A 19,047-nucleotide genomic window follows, 5' to 3' on the forward strand; every position below is an offset into this window, starting at 1 on the left:
CCTTTTTTTTTTACACTATTTCCATGAATCTTGAGTAATTTTTAATTCCTAGGCTTTGTAAGAATTTAGGTATTCTCAAGAAGGGAGTTTTATATGGCTCTCTCCAATCTGTAGCGAAGCAATGGATCAAATAAGTCCGGGCTCCTCATCCATAGTAGTTATCAACTTTGTCTCAATTATATATATGGTTTCAGAACAGACTTTGCATTTAGCTCACATACCAGTCCTGAGATTATATTACATTTATCTCAGTCTATGGGAATATTCATACACAATTCTCAATTGTAATTGTTTTCTAGCTGAAATTTGACTGTGAAGAAAGTTGTTTCAGTTCATAAAATGTATTTTCCCCAAAAAAATAACTTTCTGAATAGCTGAAATTTACATTGACCTCTATCAATTTTACACTATTAATCTTGGGAATTGTGCAGTACTGTATGCTTTGTTTGAGCATTACATGCCTAGAATCCAATTTGAGTAAAAAATGTCAGCATAATAATCCTCCCTGTGCGGAGATAATGGGCTAAGAAAAGTCAGAAATTGCAGAATAGCAGAAAACTATTTATTCAAAAGGCAATGACACTGTAGGATTTAGCAAACATTTGTAATTTCGTTTCACTTCTCTAAATTAAAAGCTGCTTATATTTGTAAATGCAATGTTCTTTCTAGTTCCTCATTACAATGGAATTAATCCAGGCCAGACTTAATTGCATTTATATTTCCAACAATTGGAAATCATTATATTCAAATTCTAGCATCTACTAATAGAATTGGGTAAATTATAGAAATGCTGAATTATATTGAGCTGACTGGGAAAGAAAATGCTCAATGACATTTGGTCCTCATTCCTTCTATATAGAATTCACTTGCAAAATAAAGGTACTTAGTTTCTAAATTGGCCCATTCATGCGACCCCACTAGTCACGACAAGGTGAAACTTTCTTTCTTAGCACCCTGTACCTAATATTTATCAAACATGCCTCTCCCAGATCAAAAGCATACAAATTTAACACTAGAACTACTGAGGTAGTCATTTTGACTACTTTGCACCATGTATTTCTATATAGGTGTCACGAGTCCAGTAGTTCTAGTGTTAAAGAGCAGTTGGGATCCTGCACTCATCATAATCAGTCCGAGGCTGATGTAAGGAGATCAGACAATTATGGAGGCAATCACCACTTTTAATAGTACACTACAGAAAAAACATGACCAGCACTGCCTAACAAAATACAGAAAGTGTGAACAGGTGCAAGCTGTTATGACTGCATAATATATAAATAATAATAATAATAATAATAATAATAATTTTATTCATTTATATAGCGCTATTAATTCCACAGCGCTTTACATACATTGGCAACACTGTCCCCATTGGGGCTCACAATCTAGAGTCTCTATCTGTATGTCTTTGGAGTGTGAGAGGAAACTGGAGTACCCGGAGGAAACCCACAAAAGAATACAGACATCACTGCAAGTGCCAAGATGTTTACAAAAATTGAACATATGAAATTTGTACTACATTAAAACTATAATAATATGAACATACTTAGTTGGCCTATTCTCAGTTGGCCTATTCATGACAGCCCACCAGCCATGACAAGGCGTACCTTTCTTGAATGGAAAAAACAGGGATTACACATAATAGGCATAGTAGTCATAAGTATTAAAACTTAGAAAGAGTATCAAACATGTATTGAATAAGCTCATACATTACCTAGAGACAGGATTACAAACTGTGCAGATAAAGAGGTTTACTCAAAGAAAAACAGGTTCCATTATTCAAAATGATCTATTTCTATTTAAAAAGAAAATAGCTGCGCAGTTCTATTGTTGTGGGTGGCATAATTTGACAAGTAACAAAGCCAAAAACCTCCAAATATATATATAAAAAAAGATATGGATGCAGCATATCAATGGACATGAGTGGAAAAGGTGGAATTTATACACCCACTTTCTTGTGATATCAATTTATCTATATAGCAAGTTGTAACCCACCAGCCTATGATACATAAAAAGCATAGAAAGTGCAAAGCACTTAAATGCAAATTCCATGGAAAAAAAAAAACGTTTATTGACCCATGTGAACAGGTGGCAACATATGAGTCTCATGACCATATAAGGCTGCTCTCACATCAGCGGTATTCTGCATCGCGGCAAGCTCCGGTCACATGCGGTCATGTTACTGGAGCATGTGACAGCTTGTGACCGGAGCTTGCCGCGACACTCGTGAACTGTATTGAACTGTACCACATTTGTGCCGGATCCGGGAGTGCAGCAGAATACCGCTGATGTGAAACCACCCTAAGCCTTTGTAAAGTGCTCCCCACTTTATTTCCTTATCTATCTATCTATTTATCTGTCTATCTAGCTATCTAGCTATCTATCTTCTATCTGTCCATATATCTATCTATCTTTATCTATCCATGTATCTAAACTAATGGGTGCAAATTGTAACGTAATTACTACCATCTTGTAAAAAAACCCAAACACATTTATACTATTTAAAGGGAACCCATTCTGGGGTTAGTAGTTCAGTGGGTAGTCTTTCAGTTATGGACGGCCATCTAAAAAAGAGATTGACCACTACTTTTACATTGATGGCCTACATAGGATACGACACCCGGCACCACCAACAATCAGCTGTTCTGCAGCAGGAGATCAGAAATGCTCAGTTTTGGAGCTGCTCCGTCAACTGACCACAGTTGAGCACTGTAATTCTGCCTTCCATTCAAATCAATAAGAGGTGGATGTGCATTACCCATCCTCGGCTGCTATTAGAAGATGAACAGCTCTAGAACTGAGCAATTCCAGCTGCCTACTGCTGTTGTCGGGTCCGAGACCAGCTGAACCGCAGGGGGTGCTGGGTGCGGGGTATAGGACCCCAGCCAATCAGACATTAATGACCTATACTAAGGATAGGCCATCAATGTAAAAGTAGTGGCCAACCTCAATAATGATTGCCCCTACAGATTAAGCAGTCACTGAAAACACCATTCCATTGGAGTCTTAGGCTATGTGCGCACTAGAGCTTTTTACCTGCGGATTTACCCGCGGATTTGCCGCGGAAATTTCTTGAGAAATGTCTGCAATCTTTGTGCAGACATTTCCCATGAAATTCAATGAGAAAAAAAAATAGCTGTGCGCACTGTGCGGATTTTTCTCAAGAAAATTTCTTGAGAAAATTTTCTCGAGAAACTTTCTTGAAAAAATGTGCATGTCCATTAATTTCCGCAGGTACCTGCGGTATTCCGGGGGTATTCCGCAGGTAGCAATGATGTGCGGTATACCACCGGAATAGCCGCGAATTACCTGCGGGAATGCTCATCGCTGCCTGCGGTTTTGCAGGAAGCGATGTCATTATGCCAGGAAGAGGAAGCGGAGCAGAGTAAACACAGACGTCACACTCCCTGGACGCCGCACAGAAGCACTTCCGTGCGACCTCCAGGTGCCCGTGCAGTCTGTGTCCCGCTCCAGCCTCGCGGCTGCCTGCACTGCAGGGTGTCAGTGTCTGCCCGCAGTGTCAGCAGCCTGTCACGCGGCAGCGCAGGCAGACACTGACATCCTGCAGTGCTGGGAGCCGCGGGGATGACGATCGCTGCTGTCAGGAGGTGAGATCATTACCTGCTGTGACGATCTCCTGCCTCCTGACGTCACCGCGGTCACTGCTGTCTATGCCCGTCTCGCGAGCGGCCCGAGACTGTCACTAGCGGTGACGTCACGGGCTCTCGCGATACTTCTGACAACGCGGCGGGCATAGAAGTCAGTGACAGCGCTGACATCAGCAGTACAGGAGATGATCACAGAAGGTAATGATCTCATCTATGCTCCTGATGGCAGCACTCGTCATCCCCTGCAGTGACCTGAGCTGACCTATTGATGTTAGCTTAGGTCACTGCATTGCTCTCCCAGCCAATGGGGAACATTCTGTTCTTCATTGACTGGGACAGTGACTATGGTATGGATCGCCATGGGACCCCCCCCTTATTGGATTACGCCGGACGTGGATTGATTGTTCTTTTCAATAAATTGGTTAAAGAGGCTATGTGGGGAGTGTTTTTTCAAATAAAACTTTTTTTGTTGTCTATTTTTTAATTATTACTGACTGGGTTGGTGATGTCGGGTATCTGATAGACGCCTGACCTCACCACCCCCAGGGCTTGATGCCAGGTGACATTACACATCTGGCATCAACCCCATATATTATCCCGTTTGCCAACGCACCAGGGCGCGGGATGAGCTGGGGCAAAGCGCCAGGATTGGCACGTCTAATGGATGCGCCACTTCTGGGGCGGCTGCGGCCTGCTATTTTTAGGCTGGGGAGTGTCCAATAACAGTGGACCTCCCTAGTCTGAGAATATCAGACCCCAGCTGTCCGCTTTACCTTGGCTGGTGATCCAATATGGGGGGGACCGCACGTTTTTTGTTTTAAATTATTTATATAATTTAAAATAACAGCGTGGGGTGCCCACTGTTTTGGATTATCAGCCAAGGTGAAGCTGCCAGCGGTGGTCTGCAGGCTGCAGCCGTCTGCTTTACCCAAGCTGGCTACAAAATATGGGGGGACCTCACGTCGTTTTTTTTTAATTATTTATTTATTTTATGGCTAAATACAAGGCTAAGCACCCTTTAGTGCCACATGAAAGTCACTAAAGGGTGCCAGCTTAGAAAATGCAGGGAGGTGGAACATTATATAGGTTTTTCTCATCTATCTATCTATCTATCTATCTATCTATCTATCTATCTATCCCTCTATCTATCTATCCCTCTATCTATCTATCTATCCATCTATCCCTCTATCTATCTATCCATCTATCCCTCTATCTATCTATTCATCTATTCATCTATCTATCCCTCTATCTATCTATCTATTCATCTATTCATCTATCTATCTATCTATCCCTCTATCTATCTATCTATTCATCTATCCATCTTTCCCTCTATCCATTATCTGTCTATCGATTATCTTTATTATTTATTGCAGGGACAAACCTGCAGTAAATCCGCGGTAAACCGCGGCAAATCCGTGGCAAATCCGCGGCAAAATCGCATGCGGATTTGGTGCGGATTTTTTCCGCAGGTCCGGAAATCTTTCACTGGCAGAAGTTTCTCAAGAAATTTTCTTGAGAAACTTCACATTTCTAGTGCGCACATAGCCTGAAGGCCACAATGTAAAGATAGATCTAAATTCACAAAATCATATGGAGAAAATTGAATAAAAACATCTAACAATAGTACTTAAAAACAGATAAAGAAAAAAGTAATATGTATAAGAATCTTGTTTAAATTACTATATTGAGGATACGTTGACAGTTGAGTGATATTCCAAAAGTCAGCAATGTGAATACACAATCAAAGCAGCATCAGACTACAGGAAATTGTTTGTAGTCTGTAACCATGGAGACACTTAAGGGTGCCTTACACGCTGCGACATTGCTAGCGATGTCGAGTGCGATAGCACCCGCCCCCATCGTTCGTGCGACATTTGGTGATTGCTGCCGTAGCGAACATTATTGCTACAGAAGCGTCAAGGGGAAAGACAGACAGTGGGATGGCACCACCCACGGGGATCTCCTAGGTACACTGCATTACATGGCAAGAACAAGAAAAAGACGTACCTAAAAAATGGGATCACCACTTATGAAGTATTATTAAAAATCATCAATGTTTTATTGTCAATAGAACACACATAAAACACATAGTGAAAGTGAAAAACTACCGATAAACGAATACACACAGACAAATACGGACATCTAAAATCAATTAAAAGCACTAATGCACTTGAGAGATACCCACATTGAAAAATGTATATTCTTGGTCCAATGCCAATAGGCTGTAGTCAATATTGAACAAACCTTGAAATACCCCTATATTTGTGCCACAAGGAGAGGACTTTCCACAAAATAGAATAGCAGCTTATGCCGAGGATCCCACAGGTACTCAAATGAAATTAACTGGCTGGCCCATGGCAAAGTGAGCAGCAGAAAATAAATAAACAAGATCAAAAATTGTACAGTTCACAAACTCACAAAGACCTGAGCAGGACACCCAGAAGGCATTTCAAACAGGTTTTAGATAATTAAGCAAGCGGGCTTAAGTAATAAAGAAAAGCCCAGAGAGCAACTAAGGAAAAACCCTCAGGATGACAAACCAAAACCTCAAGGAGGGTGCAGCAAAAAATGCTAAAAAACCGTCCGGGGCAGGGCAAGGAAGGGTGGTGGACCAGATATGGGTGGCCCCACGCGTATCGCTACCTCTTGGTAGCTTTCTCAAGGGCAGACATTAACACCACTAAGACATATGTGTGTACTATTTAAAGGGTAAAATACTAAATAGACAATATGAATCACATGTGTGAGCAGCAAGGAGGTAGGACCCAGCATGCAGTCTAGAAACAGCAAGAAGTGAAAAGGCGTTGCTAACAAATACCAACAACGCTGAAACAAACCACACATGCGTTTAGGCCTACGGTCAAACGCATGCGTGGAAAGTATGGGGAGCGCTCATCATGGCCGGCCGAAAAAGGGGGGGAGGGGGGGAAGGGATGAAGGTTCTCAATAAAGAGCGGTGTCTGTTGGAACAGAGGGCCGGCTTGTATAAAGGGATACGCTAATGTTAGGACTCATGAGCAGACTAAAGAGAAATGCCGAATAATATTGACTACAACAAAATATAGTCTGCACATGTGTCAGAAATAGGTAATGCCATGCAGGCAGCATATCATGTTTCACATAACCTTATTTGAATGTTCACAAATAGTAAACACTGTGTTGGTAAGTGGATGCACCAGAAATTGTCATATATCAATGATCCCATTCAGAGTCACAACAAACGCACAACTTCCAAAATGGAGGGGCCCCCCCAAAAAACACACACATTTTTCTCACAAATTTCACGCCCATGAAACCAGGTTTATATAGATTCAGGCATATATAGATTCAGCAGAGTGTATTTACAGACCCAAGAGAGGGACGGGAGCTTCACACGCACATACCTTTTCAGCGTCGTTGCTGAGACCGCCAAACAATCCCTCCTTCAAGGGGGAGGTGCGTTCAGCGTCATAGCGACGTCACTGCGGCGTCACTAAGCGGCCGCCCAATAACAGAGGAGGGGCGGAGATGAGCAGCCGGAACATGCCGCCCACCTCCTTCCTTCTGCATTGCTGGTGGACGCAGGTAAGGATATGTTCGTCGTTCCTGCGGTATCACACATAGCGATGTGTGATGCCGCAGGGACGACGAACAACCAGCGGCATGCACCACCAATGATATTATGAAAAGGATCGACATGTCAACGATCAACGATTTTTGACACTTTTGCGATCGTTGATCGTCGCTCCTTGGTGTCACACGCTGCGATGTCGCTAATGGTGGCAGATGTGCGTCACTAATGACGTGACCACGACGATATATTGTTAGCGATGTCGCAGCGTGTAAAGCACCCTTTAGATCTACTTTCTACTTAATGGCACGTTATGTTTAACCAAGACTTTACAAGAATGCTTTTTTTTTTTCATTTTAGCTCTATTACATAACTAAAAATTCTAGAATTTTTAAGTGGACATCCACTTTAATAATTTGATGTACTAATTTAATTTTTGTACTACTTCTCTATCTTTAGAAATGGCAGCATCATTGCGATTTTCACATTAGAATTTACAAAAGTTCTATTGACTGAAACTATTCAGAAGGCTCTAATCATCGGCATCGAGGAAAATCATTCACAGCTTACAGCAAAGTACAAAATAGACATCTCAACTTTACTGATCACAGGTAAATTAAAGTAAATATCTTGGAATGAAAACATTCATCGGTCTATTTTTCCATCTATTTTAAAACTAAGCCACTCATCAGTTCAGATATTTGTTACAAAAGTAGCCCAGATTTAAAGAAAAAAGTTACGTGACCAAAGCGATAATGACTTTACCAGTCATCACTTTACAGGAGTTGTCTACGACATAGATACAATTAGCAAAGGACTGTAACATGCTAAATCCTGAGATCACATATATTTTATTTGCCGACTGCTTTTTCTTCTCTTCTATTTATTAATTTATTTTACCAAAATCATTAAAAGACAGGAACAGTGAGAAACCTTCCAGGGTTAATGCAGTTTCCCTGGACTTTTGTATAGAGTGAATTTTTATTAGATACAGTGCCTTGCAAAAGTTTTCGGCCCACTTGAATTTTTCAACCTTTTCCCACATTTCAGGCTTCAAACATAAAGATAAAAATTTAAATTTTATGGTGAAGAATCAACAAGTGGGATACAATTGTGAAGGTGAATGATATTTATTGCTTGTTTTAAATTTTTGTACAAAATAAAAAACTGAAAATTGGGGCGTGCAATATTATTCGGCCCCTTTACTTTCAGTGCAGTAAACTCACTCCAGAAGTTCATTGAGGATCTCTGAATGATCCAATGTTGTCCTAAATGACTGATGATGATAAATATAATCCACCTGTGTGTAATCAAGTCTCCGTATAAATGCACCTGCTCTGTGATACTCTCAGTGTTCTGTTTAAAGCCCACAGAGCATCATGAAGACCAAGGAACACAACAGGCAGGTCCAAGATACTGTTGTAGAGAAGGTAAAAGCCGAATTTTGTTACAAAAAGCTATCCAAAACTTTAAACATCCCAAGAAGCACTGTGCAAGCGATCAAATTGAAATGGAAAGAGTATCATACCACTGCAAATCTACCAAGACCCGGCCGTCCATCCAAACTTTCATCTCAAACAAGGAAAACACTTATCGGAGATGCAGCTAAGAGGCCCATTATCACTCTTTATGAACTGCAGAGATCTACAGCTGAAGTGGAAGAGTCTGTCCATAGGACAACAATCAGTCGTACACTGCACAAATCTGGCCTTTATGGAAGAGTGGCAAGAAGAAAGCCATTTCTCAAAGATATCCATAAAAAGTGTTGTTTAAAGTTTTCCACAAGCCACCTGGGAGACACAGCAAACATGTGGAAGAAGGTGCTCTGGTCAGATCAAACCAAAATTGAACTTTTTGGGCACAATGCCAAACGATATACAGTACAGACCAAAAGTTTGGATACAGCTTCACATTCAAAGAGTTTTCTTTATTTTCATGACTCTGAAAATTTTAGATTCAAACTTAAGGAATCAAAACTATGAATTAATACATGTGGAATGAAATACTTAACAAAAAAGTGGGAAACAACTGAAAATATGTCTTATATTCTAAGTTCTTCAAAGTAGCCACCTTTTGCTTTGATTACTGTTTTGGACACTCTTGGCATTCTCTTGATGAGCTTCAAGAGGTATTCAACTTGGAATACAAAACATACTTTCAGTTGTTTCACAGTTTTTTGTTAAGTATTTCATTCCACATGTGTAAATTCATAGTTTTGATGCCTTCAATGTGAATCTACAATTTTCAGAGTCATGAAAATAAAGAAAACTATTTGAATGAGAAGTGTGTCTAAACTTTTGGTCTGTACTGTATTTGGCGTAAAAGCAACACAGCTAATCACCCTGAACACATCATCCCCACTGTCAAATAATGTGGTGGCAGCATCATAGTTTGGGTCTGCTTTTCTTAAGCAGGGACAGGGAAGATGGTTAAAATTGATGGGAAGATGGATGGAGCCAAATACAGGACCATTCTTGAAGAAAATCTGTTGGAGTTTGCAAAATACCTGAGACTTGTGACGGAGATTTGTCTTTCAACAAGACAATGATCCAAAATATAAAACAAAATCTACAATGGAATGGTTCACAAATAAAAGTATTCAGGTGTTAGAATGGCCAAGTCAAAGTCCAGACCTGAACCCAATCGAGAATCTGTGGAAAGAGCTGAAAACTTCTGTTCACAAACGCTCTCCATCCAACCTCACTCAGCTCCAGCTGATTGCAAAGGAAGAAAAGGCAATAATTTCAGTCTCTCAATGTGCAAAACTCATTGACACATACCCCAAGCGACTTGCAGCCGTAACCACAGCAAAGGTGGCGCTATAAAGTATTAACTTAAAGAGGCTGAAAAATATTGCACTCCCCAATTTTCAGTTTTTATTTTTTTTACAAAAATTTAAAATAAGCAATAAATATCGTTCACCTTCACAATTGTGTCACACTTGTTGTTGATTCTTCACCATAAAATTTAAAATTTTTATCCTTATGTTTGAAGCCTGAAATGTGGGAAAATGTTGAAAAATTCAAGGGTGTCAATTACTTTTGCAAGGCACTGTAAGTGGAGGATGAACTTTCAGCAGCCCACTGATCAACTGATTAAATACCAGCCATAGCTGGAACTAGAAATGAAAGAATATATTTGAGCGGAGTTGAATTCTACTTGAAAATTGAATAAATGGCGGCTGGTTGCCATTATTTTGCTGAGCCAGAAAGGGACTTCAAAAGATTAAAAACGGAAAACTTTTACGCACCTTATTACTCACCTATCCAAGCCATCCACTCCCTACTGTCACCCGTCTGGGCCTCTGCACATCTTATAAATGCCACCGAGCATTGAATTTCCAGGCCTCTTCACGTTATTCTTCAGATTCCAGAGCATAATAAGTGATGTTCAATTCATGGAGAATAGATTTTGTGTGAATCGAACATCTGGGCAAAAAGGAAAGTTTTAATTTAGCCTCAGCCTTTCTCTACCATGCACCTCTCAGTCATTTAGTTGATTGAGTAGTTGGGAGCCTAAGGGCTCGCTCACTCTGCTACATTTTATGTCCGAGTACAATCCAACAAAACATCGGATTGCACTCAGATCAATGTTAGCCTATGGGTCACTCAAATGTCTGAAAAAATCACAGTATGCCTAAGTTTGATCCAATATTTTAATCACACTTGGCTTTGCAAGTCAATGAGTGCAAGGAAATCATCAGACAGCACTAGGATGACATGTGAACCAACTCCGATTTCCGCTCACTGATCCAATGGGGAAGACAGAGAAATGTTGTTCTCCATCTTCTCCTGCAGTGGGTTAAGTTTTTTCATCCGAGGGATTCAGATCCCACTATGCTGAATCTCAGATCAAATTCTAATTAAAGTTTCATTAGCGTATCATTAGCATAATCAACCCAATTCTCTCGAATAAAAGACACTACGGTCATGATGCTTAATTTAGATGTTCCCAAAAAATCCATTTTAGTAGAAGGCCTTAATGACCAAATCAGAACTGTAGAGAAGTTTTCTGTAGCAATTGAGTGTAGTCATTCAGCAAGGAAAAAGGGGTATGAAATCTGGATCTCAAAAAAGGTAAAGGCATCCTCATAGCCTCAAAAGTGAAGCGCATGTAGGCTGCTCAAAGCAGGACAAATCTAAATGAGCTTCTAAATAATTGTAAGGAATACAGACAAATTATGTTTACCAGAAAACATCTGCATGTAGTATTTTTTTAGGACTAGTTTTCATTCTGACACCACATCCTTATAACCATAATTTGTGCAGCTTCTTTATAATGGTAGAAATCTGCACTCTGATGCTAAAGGGTGCTTTACACGCTGCGACATCGCTACCAATATATCGTCGGGGTCACGTCGTTAGTGACGCACATCTGGCGCCGGTAGCAACATCGCAGCGTGTGACACCAAGGAGCGAAGATCAACGATTGTAAAATCATTCAAAAACGGTGATCGTTGACACGTCGCTCCTTTCCTTAATATCACTGCTGCCAAAGGTACGATGTTGTTCGTCGTTCCTGCGGCATCACACATCGCTACGTGTGACACCGAGGGAAAGACGAACATCTCCTTACCTGCGTCCACCGACAATGCGGAAGGAAAGAGGTGGGCGGGATGTTACATCCCGCTCATCTCCGTCCCTCTGCTTCTATTGATCGGCCGCTTAATAATGCAGCAGAGACGTTACTATGACGCCGAATACCCCTCCCTCTTGAAGGAGGGATTGTTCAGCAGTCACAGCGACATCGCTGAACAGGTATGTGCGTGTGACGCTGCCGTAGCGATAATGTTCGCTACTGCAGCGATCACCACATATCAGCCGTACGACGGGGGCAGGTGCTATCGCGCTCAACATCGCCAGATGTCGCAGCGTGTAAAGCCATCCTAAGTGACGTCGCTATGACGCCAAACGAACCGCCCCCTTAGAAAGGAGGCAGTTCGCCGGTCACAGCGACGTCGCTAGGCAGGTAAGTAGTGTGACAGGTGTAAGCAATGTTGTGCACCACGGGCAGCGATTTGCCCATGCCGCACAACCAATGGGGGTGGGCACGCATGCTAGCGATCTCACTAGCGAGATCGCAGCATGTAAAGCGGCCTTAAGTTTTAGATTAAAAAGGTTTTATGTTAAAAAACAAAACAAATAATGGATGGAGTTATGACTTTAAAGAGTAACTGAACTTTGAATCTGTTTTTTTTTTTCATTTTGGCAGGCAATTTAGTTGCTTGTAGATTGGTGGGTTCTGGGTCCTTACAACTCCTATCTCTTATTTAATAGATTGAGTGCACACAGAGTGGAATATGGGTTCACTAGATTATATAGACTTTGTAATTTATGTTTTCTATTGAATCTGTACTTCACCTCTGTGTACATGCTCAGGCAGAAACTGTGTTCCTGTCTATGGTGCTGCAGTCTGTTTGGAGGGGCTATTAATTAATCGGTAGGGATATCATCAACCAGACCCTCACTGATCTGCCACCAATTAGCAGTGGCTGCAAAATTTAAAAAAACAGGTTCAAAGTGGAGTTACTCATTAAATTATAACTAGTGACAAGCAAGCACTTCCTCATTCAGGTTCTCAGTACTCGTAAAGAGCAGTTTGATGCTTGGATGAGCTCGACTCGTTCACCAAGTATAATGAAAGTCAAGGGGGAGTGAGAGCATGTTCCCATTTACTTCCATTATACTCAGTGAACAAGTTGAGCCCTTCCAAGCGTCCAACTGTTCAATACGAGTACCAGTGTCATGCAGTTTTCTGCGTTCCACTCACTTGGTATCATGGTGACGTTGGACTTTGTTCACACTGCAGAGTCCAACAAGCTGCCTGGGATTCATTAGTCGCACAGCCTGCCATGAGCGTAAGCTGATTCCGGCTTCACTACCTCCCAGCACAGCAGAAGTTAATTTCTGCTGGACTGTGATCAGCTGCTGGGAGCTCAGGCTGCTGATCACCATCTCCGGCTTTGGGCTTTGATAAGATTCTGTATTCTGGGGCTGTTTGCCGGATATAGCTTTGCTTCCTGGTTTCTAGAGTTATCCTGTGTATGGTGATCTTCAAGTTCAGCATGGTGTGTGAGTTCTCCAGCCATGTTATTATTTCCTAACCCTTTTGCGTTACTTCCCAGTTCATATACTGTCCTTCCTTTGTGTTTGAGTGCAGTGTGCATGAATTTTCGTTTACCCTTGTCTGTGATTCCTTGTGGGTTTTTGGTGACTGGGTGTCCGTCTCGCTCCCTGGGTGGGGAGAAGTAGTATCAGGGCTTGGGCAGGAGATAGGGCTAAATTAGAGGCTAGACCTTGGCCACCAACAAGTCTTCTGCCGAGATAAGGGACAGCACAGGGGCCCCAGTCTTAGGGTCAGCCCCTATTCCATCCATACTCCCCCATGACAACATGGTAGTGCTCGCTCATCACTAGTTAGAACAGATTGACTAGTATTATTTAAGGGGAGATTCATAAATAATATAGAAATGTATTCCTTTATTGAAGCCAAATAAAATCTGTTAATTTTGCAGATTCACACCCATTCCCTACAGCAAGTCCCACTACGGTGAATGTTAAGCGAACCACTGCTGGTGAGTAGTAACAGTTTTCTCTGATGATTTAGCCTAAATTGTCAAGTTCCTGCCTATTTAATTTGAAGTTAAAAGCTTCCATTTAAGAGAGGCCTGGATGCCTTTCTTGAAAAATATCATATGACTGGTTATGTGCACTAGATTCTGTGATGGGGCATTGATCCAGGGAACTAGTCTGACTAGGTGAACTCAATGGACTTAAGTCTACCTTCAACATTAAAAATTGTGAAAGTTTTAAAGTATAAGAGAAGCTTGGTAACTTATTTAATTCTTTATCCATACCGGAAAAATACTGTTGGCACACTGATGGTCAAATAGACACGCTAATGACACACTGATCCAAAACACTGATGACACCGGTACTGTTTTTTCACGTATGTGTTTTTTACGGACCTTTGAATGGGGCCTAACACACTCTAGATTTTGTTAGAAGTAGCAGTCATACTTCTTCCTTCATCAAGGATCACTCACTTTCTGCAAGCCTTAAGCGGGCTTTACATGCTATGATATTTCTAGCAATTGCTAGCAATATCGTACGCAAAAGCACCCGCCCCCGTCATGCATGCAATATCATGTGATCACTGCCGCAGCAAACATTATCACTACAGCAGCGTCACACGCACTTACCTGGTCGGCGGCGTCACTGTGACTGCCGAACAATCCCTCCCTCAAAGGGGAGGTGCGTTCAGTGTCACCGCGACGTCACTAAGCGGCCAGACAGTCAAAGCGGAGGGGCGGAGATGAGCGGGATGAACATCCCGCCCACCTCTTTCCTTCCTCATTGCGGGCGGGACGCAGGTAAAGTGAAGTTCCTCGCTCCTGTAGTGTCACACACAGCAATGTGTGCTGCCGCAGGAACGAGGAACAACATCTATAAACAACCATTAACAATTTTTGGTTTTAGGACGACCTCTCCATGGTGAACGATTTTCACCACTTTGGAGGACGTTTAAGTTGGATGCTGGTAAGTGTTACACGCAGCGATACCGTTAATGACGCCAGATGTGCGTCACTAACGACGTGACCTCGACAATAAAACATTAACGATATCGTTGCGTGTAAAGCCCCCTTTACTCAAGACCCTCATAATGACTTCTGAAATCTAGTTCAACACCATCCTAACCATAGACTTAGGTCTTTCTTGCCTCTCCATTGAAGTTAGTGCTCTGCTCTTGACTGCGGATCAGATCCCAGCATAGCACTTTTACAGTTTTCATAACTCCCTTCACCTCACATGATAAGTCTACATTCTTTCATTGTAGTCATCTCTAAATAATACAGACATTGTATTAACATGGAGAGAGAGATAGAAGGTCCAAGGAGCAGCACCAGACTCTGTGATTTATCAGTATTAGTGTCGTTGGCATCTGTCCTGCTTCATTTGAATTGCAATTCTACTTTTTTTGTTCAAATATACTACACTGGAAAGCAGCAGTAAGGCAGCACAATAGTTTCCCAGAAACCAAATATCTGAAATCAAAGACTTCAGTCAAACGTAACAGTACTGAAATTTCTAGTGTAATCCTTTATGTTAAGGGAGGATAATTGTTTTTTAGAAATAATAAAGAAAATTTCCCAAAAGCCGGACATATAACTCTCACCATTTTCCTTACAAAGTATGCATGTCCTCACCAACAATTTTATTTGCCTATCTATTTTACCAGTCAAATTCTACATCTGTATATGCCCCACTATTACAATGCCTTGTTGTAAATGCTGGATTGTTGGACTTTTGCATACCTTAGGGGTACCTTAGGGGTACTTTGCACACTACGACATCGCAGGTGCGATGTCGGTGGGGTCATGTCAAAAGTGACGCACTTCCTGCGTCACTCTTGACATCATAGTGTGTAAATCCTAGATGATATGATTAACGAGCGCAAAAGCGTTGTAATCATATCATCGGTGTAGCGTCGGCGAACTCCATAATTATGCTGACGCGACGGTCCGATGTTGTTCCTCGCTCCAGCGGCAGCACACATTGCTGTGTGTGAAGTTGCAGGAGCGAGGAACATCTCCTACCTGCGTCTCGCCTGCAATGCGGAAAGAAGGAGGTGGGCGGGATGTTTACATCCCGCTCATCTCCGCCCCTCCGCTCCTATTGGCCGCCTGCCGTGTGACGTCGCAGTGACGCCGCACGACCCGCCCCTTAATAAGGAGGCGGTTCGCCGGCCAGAGCGACGTCGCACGGCAGGTGAGTGTATGTGAAGCAGCCGTAGCGATAATATTCGCTAAGGCAGCTATCACAATGATATCACAGCTGCGACGGGGGCGGGGACTATCGCGCTCGGCATCGCAGCATCGGCTTGCAATGTCGTAGTGCGCAAAGTACCCCTTAGGATTTCTTATTACCTCATTTTGGGGAAAGTAGCTAAATTTTGTTTAGACTTAGCTACCCACGTCTGTTTTTGCATATCTGTTTTACTAGTCCAATTTGAAAACAGCATACACCACATTTATATTGCTGCCACATATTGCTTTCTGTATGTGCACCTACCAACCTAGCATTTCATATACAGTCCACTTTGGCAAGGGTTGAATAATTATGGTTAAAAAGATTGTCAAACATTGATTATAGTGTTGTACAAAAAGTGGTAAAACGAAATGTGTGGCAATTGCAATGGATGGAGTCGTGTAACAGAAAAACCCCATACCCACAGCTAAGAATGTAAGAGTCACTACCAGTGACAGAAGAACTACCTCGACCACTGGCTCAAGCAATCTGGGCAGTAGTATTAACAAACACATATCACAGTTGATCTTTTTTAATGGTTTAATGGGGAGGAAGTGCAGGATGTTATGAAATGTATGGCACATCTCTCATCTCATTCACAGCCAGATGATGTTACCTCTGACAGTGACACCATGATTTTGAGTTGGTGATCTGCCCAGAATGGTCTACTTGGTCACAAATGACTAAGAAGGATTTTTTGGACTGTTTAATATTTTATTGAAACATGTAAAGACTGTCAGTGCCCTTTTTCATAGGCTGTTGTTTACTACTGGATTACCACCAGTTTCTATGGTGAGGTCCTGTTGAAATTATTAAGACTGTGTTTGTGTTAAAAACAGGGATGAGCGATCGTGAACAGTAAAATTTGGGCTTCGTACTGGGTGTCCGGAGCTTGGATTCAAACACAGACTTTTAAAAGGAGTTTGGTATTCAGGTACTGTTTGTACATTAATAAAATTGTTGAAAGGTTGAATCGCAGCCAATCAACAATGAAGATAAAAAAAATTAAAAAACTTACGTCGACTCTTGCCTATTTTTGATAACAAGTGCAGGTAAAACAGACAACTGTGGGCTGCAACCCTCAGCTGTCAGCTTTATCTTGGCTGGTTATCAAAAATAGAGGAGATCCCTCTCAAAATAATAAAATATGGCGTGAGCTCCTCCCTATTTTTGATGACCAGCCAAGGTAAATCAGACAACTGAGGGCTGATATTATTAGGCTGGGAAGGCCCATGGTTGTTTGGCCCCTACCAGTCTTTAAAATAGTAGCCTACAGCCACTATAGAAATGGCGCATCCTTTAGATGCGCGAATTCAGCTACTTTACCCGGCTCTTTCTTATTGCCCTTGTGCAGTGGCAATCACGGAAATACTTTTGGTAATGATATCAGCTGTGAATTAACAGAGATTTGTAATGGGGGCATCTATCAGACACCCCCATTACTAATCTGGCAAGTATTGAGTTATAAAAACATAGACACAAAGAAAAAAGTTTATTTGAATAAACACTCCCCTAAGCACCCTTGTTCACCAATTTATTAATATAAAAAATCTTTGAAGTTCCAAAGTTATTTTATATGTCGAATTGTGGCTTAAACATAGTTAATAATAGCTTAAACATCTATGCCAGACTTCATGGTGAAAAATTCAGGGCTGCCACTAAATGACAGTGACCTGTGAAGCTGCATTCTGAGAAAGCTCTCAGAGCGCAACTCCAAAGGATTCATTGGGCATCTTGAGACATTACTCTTTGGATTACATTGGAACTTCTGAGATTTATTTTTCACAAATAAATTGGTGAACAAGGGAGTGTGGGGGAGATTTTATTCCCCAATTGGATTACGAAGGAACATTGAAGATTTTTTTAAATTAATTAATCGGCTGCTTCTCTCTTCCCACCTTTGGTCATATCACAGATATCTGGAGGAAGTGAAAGAGCAGCAGCGCTCACTTCCTCCAGATGTGGTGGGGAGAGTGAAGTAACCGTTAACTGGCCACAGGGATCACATGGCGTAGGACTGTTAAGTAATCCTAGTGTTAAGGTCTTAGTTCCACATGTGGACAGCTTCCGATGCGAGAGCAATGGAAGTGATATGCTAATGACTCTCTGCTGCGAATGTGAGTCGAGGATCATGCAACTGTGGTCTGATCTTGCGATCAATTCACAGCTGCAAAGGAGTAGTCTCCTTTGCGGCCTGTGCCTCTGCATACATCGCACTGCGGTCGGATGACATGCGAGTGCAGTGCGATATTTCACACGCACCCATAGATTTGTATGGGTGCGTGTGAGCCAAGACTCGATGCCAAACACAGCCATGCTGTGATTCTTTTCTCATGCCAACATGGCATGAGAAATCAATCACAGATGGACACTGCCCCATAGATTTGCACTGGTATGAGATGCAATTCGATGTTTTATCGGAATGCACTTGTCTTTGTAAAACACAAGTGGAACCGAGGCCAAACAGTGATGGCACCAGAGGTGATTATAAGTTATAACTTTAAAAGTGGAAAACATTAGGATTGAGAAAAGTTTGTCTAAGTAGTGGACGACCCTTTTAAGTGCTATGATATTTTATTAATTTGAGATTAAATTTGCCTACAGTCTAAACTGTGCTAAATTATACTTAATCAAAATTGTCATGCTACATCATGAATCAAATATTTTTTTATTTTTTTATTACATGCATAAACTGTAATAAAACTCCTGTCATAGATTGCAATAAACACTGTCATCCAGGGTGCCATTATTATGATGAATGGGAGATTACGCTCATGATATCAAGGAGTAAAGGTTCACATTTCATATGTTCACTATTAGATAAATAATCTTTTAGCAGAAATTCTCCTTTAAGTTTAAAGGATAATCAGCAGAAAAGGAGAACGTGGAGATGATTAATGTTTCGATGTGTGAGGACGCCAGGCACTGAGCTCTGCTTGGCTCCAGTAATCTGGTAAATCTGGTACAAACAATATAAAAGTGCCCTATAAAAACACAGTATATTTATAGTGTAGAGCAAGGGAGAACAAAATTGGCCAATTCTTTAAAAAGATATGCTGCAGCCAAGCTCATACATAGTTAG

At 41.5% G+C, this 19,047-nt stretch overlaps 1 protein-coding gene across 1 annotated transcript in view; it reads left to right on the plus strand.

Annotated features, from left to right (window-relative positions):
• The window catches only part of TMPRSS15 (transmembrane serine protease 15), a 447,907-nt gene that overhangs the window by 27,023 nt on the left and 401,837 nt on the right, over window positions 1–19,047 (plus strand). Inside the window, exons 4-5 of the mRNA XM_075333062.1 lie at window positions 7,618–7,769; window positions 13,673–13,732. Coding sequence (XP_075189177.1) covers window positions 7,618–7,769; window positions 13,673–13,732 — 212 coding nt within the window. The remainder of the gene's footprint in view (window positions 1–7,617; window positions 7,770–13,672; window positions 13,733–19,047) is intronic.

The sequence above is a fragment of the Anomaloglossus baeobatrachus genome, chromosome 2 (assembly GCF_048569485.1).
Source record: "Anomaloglossus baeobatrachus isolate aAnoBae1 chromosome 2, aAnoBae1.hap1, whole genome shotgun sequence".
Taxonomy (NCBI): domain Eukaryota; kingdom Metazoa; phylum Chordata; class Amphibia; order Anura; family Aromobatidae; genus Anomaloglossus; species Anomaloglossus baeobatrachus.